The sequence below is a fragment of the Arvicanthis niloticus genome, chromosome 1, assembly GCF_011762505.2.
Source record: "Arvicanthis niloticus isolate mArvNil1 chromosome 1, mArvNil1.pat.X, whole genome shotgun sequence".
Classification (NCBI taxonomy): Eukaryota; Metazoa; Chordata; class Mammalia; order Rodentia; family Muridae; genus Arvicanthis; species Arvicanthis niloticus.
Genome location: NC_047658.1, coordinates 72,205,006 through 72,215,209, shown reverse-complemented (window position 1 = coordinate 72,215,209; position 10,204 = coordinate 72,205,006). Strand labels below are relative to the sequence as shown.

At 43.1% G+C, this 10,204-nt stretch overlaps 1 protein-coding gene across 1 annotated transcript; it reads right to left on the bottom strand.

Moving 5' to 3' along the window:
* Positions 1 to 8,476: 8,476 nt before the first annotated feature.
* LOC117712895 (olfactory receptor 51H1-like) lies at positions 8,477 to 9,418 on the bottom strand. The gene has a single exon (XM_034509160.1). The coding sequence runs from the start codon at positions 9,416 to 9,418 to the stop codon at positions 8,477 to 8,479; it is 942 nt and encodes a 313-aa protein (XP_034365051.1).
* Positions 9,419 to 10,204: the final 786 nt, after the last annotated feature.

The following is a 10,204-nucleotide window of genomic DNA, read 5'->3' as shown; positions in this document are numbered from 1 at the left end:
TGGTACAGAAATTAAGACCACCAATGGACAAGTGAAACATAGCAAAACTAAAAGCTTCAGTACTATAAAGGACACCACAAGATGAATGAAGAAGTAGCTTACAGAATTTAAAAAAGAGAAATCTTTACTATTTAAACAATTCAAAAAACTAAACCACCAAAAAAGCAATTCAATTAAAAGATGAAGCATGGAATAAAACAGAGTTCTCAAAAGAAGAAATAGAAATGGTTAAGTTGTTTGTTTATGTTCAGATGTTTCCTTCTCCTCCCCACCAATAGCTGCTTTACAGTTTCCTGGATTCTGCAAGTACAGTGTCCTTAGCCATTAGAGAATTCTAAAAATAAAACTGCTTTCAACTGGGCAGTAGTGGCACATATATTTTTATCCCAGCACCTGGGAGACAGAGGCAGGTAGACCTCTGTAAGACCATGAAAGGATAGCTTGGTTTCTGGTGGAGTAGTGGCTAGAGATGGCTGGAGACCCAACAGGTATCACTGCAAGGAACATCATACATTTCACTACACTCCCAGACTCCAGGCTCCTGACACGCGGCCGAAGACCTCCATTGATCAGTACCTTTCAGTCACGTAGGGCAATGACCCTACCAGTTCCTCCAAAGGTAGAGGGCGGGACTACAGGCCTCAGAGGCTCAAGAGATCTCCATATTAATGAGATACCTAAAGGCCAGGGGGTGTAGTCAATTAAGCATTCCTTCCCAGACCCTCTTCCCTCCCTATTTAACTGAGGTCTGCCCTCAGGTCCAGGGGTGGGGAGGTGTGGTAGAGCTTCATCCACTTTCCACCATGACAATAAACCTTTTAAAACCATAGACTTCCTCATGTCTTTGGGGCCCTGCCATGGGGAACCATGGATAAGGCCTTTGACTACCGAGCCACTGCTTACTCCCACCAGAAGACTTCTCTATGTTTTTGCCACGGAAGCTGCCAACTCAAGCAAGCAAGCCAACCCAGCCAAGCGAGTGCCCCAGCCAAGCAACTGCCATACCAAGAGTCTCTCACACTGCGGGGTGCTGCTGGAGTTTTTCCCTCTCGTCCCTCTCAGCTACGGGCCAGTCCAGCCCATATGTCCACTCTGTCTCAGTTCTTCCACAGCTCCCAGAGGCGTCTGGGAGCCCACAGACAGAGACCACCAGTCTCCTGGTCAGCTGCTTCGGCCTGGAGACCCCCAAACCAGGAGCTCTGCCCCCACAGAACTTCAGGCTGAGACCACTCCATGCCTGGGCAGAGTTTTGAAACTTGTCTAGCCCAGCATCTGCCCAGTGCCACTTGAAGTGAACTCAGTCAAATTTATGAGCTTCTGACTGAGCTGTGACAGACACATGGGAACCACAACACAGCCCTACAGGACCCACTCCCACTCACGAGCTACAGCCCCATAGACCACTGTGAGTTCAAAGCCAGCCTGGTCTTCAGAGTGAATTCTAGGACAGCCAGGGCTACACAGAGAAATTCTGTCTCAAAAAAATGGAATTTCATCATACTCTGGTGAGAATGACTAAATTTTTTTAAATGCCCTCTTGGATGTAGGGGGAAATAGAACACTTGTTTACTGTTGGTAGGAGTACAAACTGGAGCAGCTACTATAAATATTAGTGTGGATGTTTCTCAAAAAAAGTTATGAATAAATCTATATGATATAGGTATAAAACTCCTGACATATTCCCAAATAACTCTTCCTCATACCACACAGATCTGTGGGGAAGAAATCTCGAGGGCGGGGGGAAGGGAGTCCGGCGACAGAGTCTCAGGGCGGTCCGGCATCAGGGCTTCCCGCACCGCCAGCGGAGGATCCCACATTTACGCAGCTGTCGGTGGGCGGGCCGGCGGCTGCATCGGCAAGGTTCCAGGGTTCCAAAAGCTGGGAATCAGGCGGAGAGACCATGGACACGTGGAGTCCGGTTTTCCAAAGCTTTTATTGTTCATGGCATGGTGAATGGGCGCAACTGGTACTGGTACGCGCTTCCCCCCCCAAAAGCCAGGGGAGACCAGTCTTATAGGGAAGGGAGAAAGGGGAGGGAATAACTTAATTAGCTACGCTCCTGGCCTTTTGATAATTCATTAATATTTAAATCTCTGGAGGTAGAGACTTGTTAATCACACCCTCTAACTGTGCCCTACGTGACTGAAGGTAACAGTTTAAATGGAGTTACCTCATCCAAGGCCCAACATCCCACCCTCTTTTCTTTCATAAAAGGAGGGGCAACTCTGTGTTAATGAGAGGTGTGGACCACGTGGAAGTAGTCTGGAGTCCCAGGGCGCGGGGAGATAATATGCCGTCCCTGACAGGCAATGTCCTGTTGGGTCTCCTGGCTATCTCAAACCCAGCCCTCTATCAAGGGGGCCTAGGAACAGGGCTAAACATCCTACCGTCCCTAAAAGGGTCTCCGGGGTTTAAAGCCTGTTCAACCAGGCTATGTCCAAACCATGTCTTCACGGCCCAACATCTCACTGTTTTTAGTGAAAATTCTGGATGAGGTGGTCAAAATAAAACACTATGTAGGCCAGAGGGTGTAGCATAACTAAGTCAAGGGTAATGGGAATTGAGGGTAGAGTTTGGAAGGCAGGGAATCATTGAAACAATTAAATACAGATTGTACAGTTTGAGGGTAATGACATCTGATTAATCTAAATAGACATTATGTTTTCCTCACTAACATGTAACTTTAGCTATGTGACTTTGGCAAAAGAGTTCATTTGTAGCTGGAAGGTCTGGATCTGTCTTCTGTAGTGAGCATCTCTGGGTTCTGGCATGCATCTCTGGAGCCTGGTGTGGGTCTCTGGATCTCAGCATGTTCTGGGGTCTTCAGTCAGATGAGATGACTGGAAGAAGGCAGCTTGGCAGGTTCCAGGAGGTGGCGCTGTCACTGGATCTCGGCGTGTCTCTGGAGTCTGCAGTCAGATGAGGTGGCTGGGAGAAAGCAGCTTGGCATCTCAGGCAGGTTCCAGAGGATGGTGTGGACTCTGTTGGATCTGTGGGTATACCAGTAGGATAATCACAGCAGGGAAGCAGCATCTCCGGCAGGGAGATGTCTGTAGACTGGATATGGAGCATTAAATTGCTTGGGAACAAGCACCTTATGGCCTGTCGTTAAGATCTTGGAAAAGCAAAGGTGTTTGAGGAAATTTAGTCTTAGAAGGTATCTTGGATAGCTGAGGGAGAAAAACAATGTTAATTTTGTATCTGGGATTGGCAGCAACAGTTTGCCTGTAAAAGAAATTAGTTGTTAATTAAGACTCAAGAAATGGTGATCAGCACATTGACTTAACTGTGGAAGGAAATTAGATGGCTTTTAAACCTTGAAGAAATTATAAAGGTTGAAAAATAATGTTGGACATCTATCACGAGTATTAGAGAGAAAAGGCAGCATTAAAATAGAAAAAATAACAAATTTTTGGTTGAAAAAACACAAGCATTGTTGTTCTAGGTGTTCCTGTTAGGAAGAAAAGGAAACGTTTAAAAATTTTGGTTGAAAAACAGGAACGTTTGTTGCAGGTCCTCCTGTTGGGGAGGAGCAGTAATGGTGGGTTTAGAAGCAGTGGGGGGAGGGGCCTAGCTCTGCCATGTGGCATCTGGGTGCTCTGGCAGAGAGGTTCTGCATTCCCGCTTTTCTTTTTCTTAGCTGGTAAATTTTAAATGTTGATAAAAGTAAAGGCCAACTTTGAAGAAAAGTTTAAGGCAAGCAAGAAGTAAGGAGGAGGGCTAAGAGTCAGAAAGAGTGAGAGTCTGTGTCTATGGGAAAGACACGTGGAAGCTGGATTGGAGTCAGCAGCTTTGAGAGAAACTGGCAGGCAGCAGTGGGGCAAGGGGTGCAGGCAGGATTTTAGATCCGCTGCTTCAGGCAAGCTGGCTGAGCTAAGTAGCTTTAGTCAGCTGCAAATGACTGAGAGTGGGGGGAAGCATAGGCTGGCTAAGGAACACAGGGCTGGGTAGCAAGCAGGGTTCCGCCCTGTTGCTTCAGGCAAGCAGGCTAAGCCAAATAGCTGTAGCCTGTCGCATATGACGGGGGAGTAGGGAAAGAAGCTACCTGGCAGGGCACTAGGGGCTAGAGTTTGGAGTTGGCGATTTTGAGAGAGAGAGAGAGAGAGAGAGAGAGAGAGAGAGAGAGAGAGAGAGAACGGTCTCAGCCGCGAGAAGGAGTCTCTCAGCCAAGGGAAAGAGTCTTAGAAAGAGGGTTACAGCAGGTGTTGTGGCTTGAAGGACAGCTATTAGCTGTGGAGGAACCCCCTCTGTGGAGCTGGGGGGATGGGAAGAGTGGGGGGACTAAGAAGCCACCACCATCTTGTCCTTGAGCTGGAGAACACGTGGGGAGAGAGACCTAGTTCTTTTGTATTAGGCAGGGGTTAGACTATAGCTAAGAATCAGAGAAAGAAAGAGGGGGTAGGGTGGACAGAGAGAGATGTTACTCACGGGTTTTTGCAGACACCAGCGGGGGGCGCTTGCGGAGCTGGCTCTGCGCACGTTGTCCACCATCTGTGGGAAACAATGTAGGCCCGTGCATGGTGCACGAGTGTGGATCTCTGTCGCTGGTCTGCACCGTCCTTTGTCAGAGATAGGGCTATTGTAGAGGAGCAGGGGCTAAGCAGGGCAGACTCTGCGGTAGGAGTCTCTCGGTGGGAAATCTCCGTTTTGGGCCCAAGCCTCAGGCGATGGGTGGGCGCGGCAAAACGGGAGAATGTGTGGGTCGCATGGCAGCGGATCCATACGCCGAGATTGGCCTCCATCTGTGGTCTTGGAACTCCGGCAGAATGGAGGCGAGGAGCACGAAGGGCGCGCTGAGAGAGGACCAAGAGACTTCACATCTCGCAGGAAGTATACTTGCTTAGCAGATAGATCCTTGCTTAATATCTCTGCTCACAATAACCAGGAAATGGAACAGCATAGATGTCCACCAACTGGTGAATGGACAATGAAAATGTGATACATATAAGTTATAGAAATTGATTCCACTATGAAAAAAAATAAATTATAAAAATTACATGCAAATAGATGGAGCTAGAAAGCATTATGTTGATTGAGGTAACAAAAACTCAGAAATATAAATGGAACATGTTCTCCTTCATGTACAGCATCTTACTACTGAACTTTTAAATCTGTATGTGTGCTAAACCAGAACACCCATAGACATCGGGAAAAAGTAACATGCCATGAACATGATTTCAAAGGATGGAGAGATATATCACAAATGGTATTAATAGATAAAGAATAATAATTGAACAGGATATGTTAAAGGGATGAGGGATGGGAAGGCAAGGTGAGGAAGGGGCTAAGAAGGGATACCAACATTAGCAGACCTTGAAAATGCCATAAAAATCCTACTAATTTAGAAACTTCAGAAAATAAATACTCATGCATATATAAAAATAGTTTAAATGGTGTTGCTGTATAATAAGTTGACAAAGTAATGCCTCTCTCAGACACCATGGGCTATCAAATAAAAACCTTGTGCTTTTCTCTTTTTGAGTTGTTGGGGACCCACAGATATTAGAAAACTGCAAAGTATTGCCACTGTTCTTGTTCCTCTCCAGAGCTTGATAGTAAGACTCTATTGATGAAGATACCACATACTTAAGTTATAGGACACAAAGAAATCAGGCTAGTACTGACCCAGAAGTTTTCTCCCTAGTGGTTGTTTTTCATGGCTCTGGAAGGTGGTGTGCATGCTATTCTTGGAGAACAGTAATCAGAAACCTGACTTAGATGTGAACACTGCAAGCTGCAATGACAACTAGCCCGGCGAGATAGATCCCCTAGTCCAATAGTGACACAAACATTATAGGAGTAACTAACCATTTTCTGCTTGGATTTTAACCTGACTTAGATGTGAACACTGCAAGCTGCAGTAGCAGCTGACCTGGCAAGATAGATCTAATGGAGCAGTAGAGACACAGCCACTTTCTAATTAGATTTAAGACATTCCCCACAAAACAGAACTCATTTCTAGTACTGTTAAATAGGCAAAAAAAAAAAAAAAAAAAAAAAAAAAAACAGTGGCTAAATAGTTCATAGACTCTAAAGGAGAACCTAATATTATTCTGCTAAGTAGACAGTGTTAAATTTTCTCCTAATCTTTATACCAATAGGTTGAGGCATATCTCAGCCCTCATCAAAGTAGATGGTGATTAATACATAGACTCACAAATAGTCCATGTACAGAGAACAAGAGATTGTTGAGTAGTTGGCCCTAAATGGGACATATATCATCATATTTTCCTCAAGACTCATGGAACATCTCAAAATAAATGGCAAGAAGCCTATAAGATCCCAAAGTAGGCTCAAGAATAAGGAAGACCAAAGTGTGGATGCTTCAGTCCTTCTTAGAAGTGGAAACAAAATACTCACAGGAGGAAATACAGGGACAAAGTGTGGAGCAGAGACTGAAGGAAAGGCCATTCAGAGACTGTCCCACCTGGGATCCAGCCCATATACAGACATAAAACCTAGATACTTGTGGATACCAAGAAGTGCTTACTGACAGGAGCCTGATATAGCTGTTTCCTGAGAGGCTCTGCCAGAGCCTGACAAATACAGATGTGGATCCTCCTGGCAGCCAGCCATTAGACTGAGAATGGGGACACAAATGGCAGAATTAGAGAAAGGAAAGAACTGAAGGGGTTTGCAACCCCATAGGAAAAAAGGCAATATCAAACAACCAGATCCCCCCAGAGCTCCCAGGGACTAAACTACCAACCAAAGAGTACACATGGTGGGACCCATGGCTCCAGCTGCATATGTAGCAGTGGATTGCCTTATCTGGTATCCATGAGAGGAAAGGCCCTTGGTCCTGTGAAGGCCCGAAGCCCCAGTGTAGGGGAATAACAGGGTGGTGAGGTGGGAGTAGGTGATTGGGTGCATGGGGGAGCACCCTCATAAAAGCAGGAGAAGGGGGATGGAATAGGGGTTTACATAGGGAAAACCAGGAAAGGGAATAACATTTGAAATGTAAATAAATAAAATATCAAAAATAAAAAAAAAAAACAAAGCACTGGATGACTGATCCAAAACAGTGACTTCCAGATATAACAAGGCCATAAATATAATTCACAGTTGCTATGGCTACATGCAAAAGATCTACACAAGATCAAGCTTGTCAAAATCCAAGTATGGATGAAAGAGGTAGTCATGAAATCCCTTTTTCCCACCCGAACAACTCTTGCCAATCTAATGGCTATAGGAGGGAGAGAGAATCCATTTTCTTCAGGGACGCAGCCTCTGATAGGATACATGTGCTCTGGTATATGTCCCAATGTACATGTTATCAGTGTTAAGTGGATATGGATTCAGTGGTTTAGAAAGGAAAATGATCACATGACATTGAGAAGAGAAGGTGGTAGTACATACAGAGAAGATTTTAAAGGAGAGGATGAAGTGTAGATTTATCTCAAAACATGCATGTATGAAATTCTTATGTAATAAAAAACATTTCTATTAAGAATTTTTGCTTGCTTTATACAAAGACCAGGAATTGTTCACTATGAGAAAAAAAATCCATTTTTCTTTAGTCAAGAGAGAAAAGGTGGGACATGAATTACTGCCCTAAGTGTGTGATAGAAAATCTAAATATATATGTTAAAAATAGAGAAGAGATACCACTAAAGAAGACATATATTAAGAATCACACATGTATCTGTTTTAAATGTGTCACAGACACATAGATATAGAGAAATGCACTTTGATACTGTAACAGCTTTTCTTTCTCTACTTAAAAATAAAAGTATTTTAATTTTATTTACCTTATTTGAGGGAAATTTCATTTATGAGTTCTGTATTTACATCATTCTCCTTCTGTCTTTCCTTCCTCCAACTCCTCCTGTGTTCCTTCCACTCCTCAAATTCATAGTCTCTAATCACTAAATTATAATCATTACATATGTGTATATAAGTTAATAAATACAGAGTGCTGAGATCATTTGCTCATGTTTAGGGCTGACTTCTAGGGGGCTGGTCTGAAGATAAAAGATTATTTTACATACCTATTTCTTCAGAAATACTATAGGACTTTTTTATCTTTCTTGGTGTAATTATTACTTAATTGATAAGTAAATAAAAGAATTTTATAGAGAACCAATTAGTTAAAAGAAGTTACTCTCAAGAATACAGACAATTGATGGACAACTACAAAATTAAAATAATTCTTAACAGGATAAGAATAAATGATTATATTATCTATCTGAACAATTCATCATAGCTTATGTTCATCTCTACTTTCAAACAATAAAAAGTATGTTCCTCAATTGAACTGGATTTTATCATACCATAAATCAAACATCAAATGTCTACATTCCAAAATATAAAACAGAACAAGAATTTCATGTGTTTTATCTGCACAAACCTTTCTTGGTCTCCTATTCTACTGACTGTGCAAAATCTGATTTCACCATAGCTTCTAACTGTGGGACTATTGGTTTTTCCACTGTCTGCCTGTTCCAGATCTGATTTAGGACTCCACCCCACTAGGTCATGTTCTCCCTCCCCGGAACACTTGGATGATCCGTCTACGTATCTGCTTGGTCTTCACACTGTAGACAATTGGATTTAGCACAGGGGGAAGGAGAAGGTAGATATTGGCCATGAACATGTGCACAACTGGTGATAGATGTTTCCCAAATCTGTGGATCATGGTGGCACCGATGAGAGGAATGTAAAAGAGAAGCACAGCACAGATGTGCGAGAGGCAGGTGTTGAGGGCTTTGAGCCTCTCCACTCTGGAGGCAATGCCCAGCACTGTCTTCAGGATGAGTATGTAAGAGAAGAGAATGATGAGAGCATCAAGTCCTAATGTGAGGATGACAACAATGAGGCCATAGAGGCTGTTGACACGGGTGCTGGCACAGGCTAACCTCATGGCATCTTGGTGAAGACAGTATGAATGAGATAAGACATTGGACTGACAGAAGGGCAGCCACTTTATAAGAAAGGGCACTGGGAAGACCACACAGAATGCCCCGGCAAAGACAACTATTCCAATCTTCCCAATTAGGCCATGAGTGAGGATGGAAGCATAATGCAGTGGGTTCTGGATAGCCACAAATCTGTCAAAGGCCATGGACACTAAGACTCCAGATTCTACTACTCCAAATCCATGGATGAAGAACATCTGTGTGATGCATGCATCAAAAAGAATCTCAGGGGCATTGAACCAAAAGATACTCAGCATAGAGGGCAAGGTAGACATGGAGAGAGAAACATCAGTTAGAGCCAAGATGCAGAGGAAGTAGTACATAGGCTCATGGAGGCTCTGCTCTACCTTGACAACTGCTAGGATGGTACCATTTCCCAGGAGGGTTAGTGTGTAGAGAAATCCCAGGGGAAAGGCCATCCATGGGTTCTTGTCTGGCATCCCTGGGATACCTGTCAGAATGAAACTATGGTGATTGGTTTGTGAAGCATTTGAGTTCATCTTCGTGATCTCACCACTGGATGAAGCTGGTCTCTCTCACTTGGTTCACAGCTCCTAAATTGAAAAGATAATTTCATATGAGATAGCAAATGATTTCATAAACATACAAATAAAACAGAGAAAAAAATGGGTTTGCAAATGTTAGCTAGGTAACTCTTGTTCCACTTTGCGTTTCAGCTTCCTGCATGAATGCAATGACTTCTCTTCTCTTCCTATGCCCTTAAGCCACTGTGTTTATAATGAACTATGTGTCATGATAGACACATAGTTAATACACAACTGTCAAAAATATACAAAATATACAATTTTATAAACTTAGTTTTGAGCAAAGAACAGAGAACACGATATTTAAAATTTTATACAAATTTTATCGTCATAATCCCTTTATACACCAGAAATCTGGGAGCCAATACTGGAAACTCTTCATTCAAGCAACATTTAGCTCATTTCAAAAATTTATGTCTGAAACATATGAAAAGCTGATCTTTTCTTCCCATTCTCTTGTGGTGAAGGAGGGTATTTGAAACAAAGTCTCACCATGTAGCTGGGATTGATCTTGAACTTGTAATACTCCTGCCTGTGCCCCATGCATGCTACAGCTAATAAATAATTTGGCTTTCTATATCAGATAGTCTATGTCATTGTTTCCCACACCTACACCTCTTTCAGCAAAATTTTCACTCTTACGTTACAATAAACTATTTTTTTAGAAATCCAACTTATCAATCACAAACAAAATTCCCTTTAAGAGCTTCTAATTTGGACTGAAGAGATGGCTGAATGGTT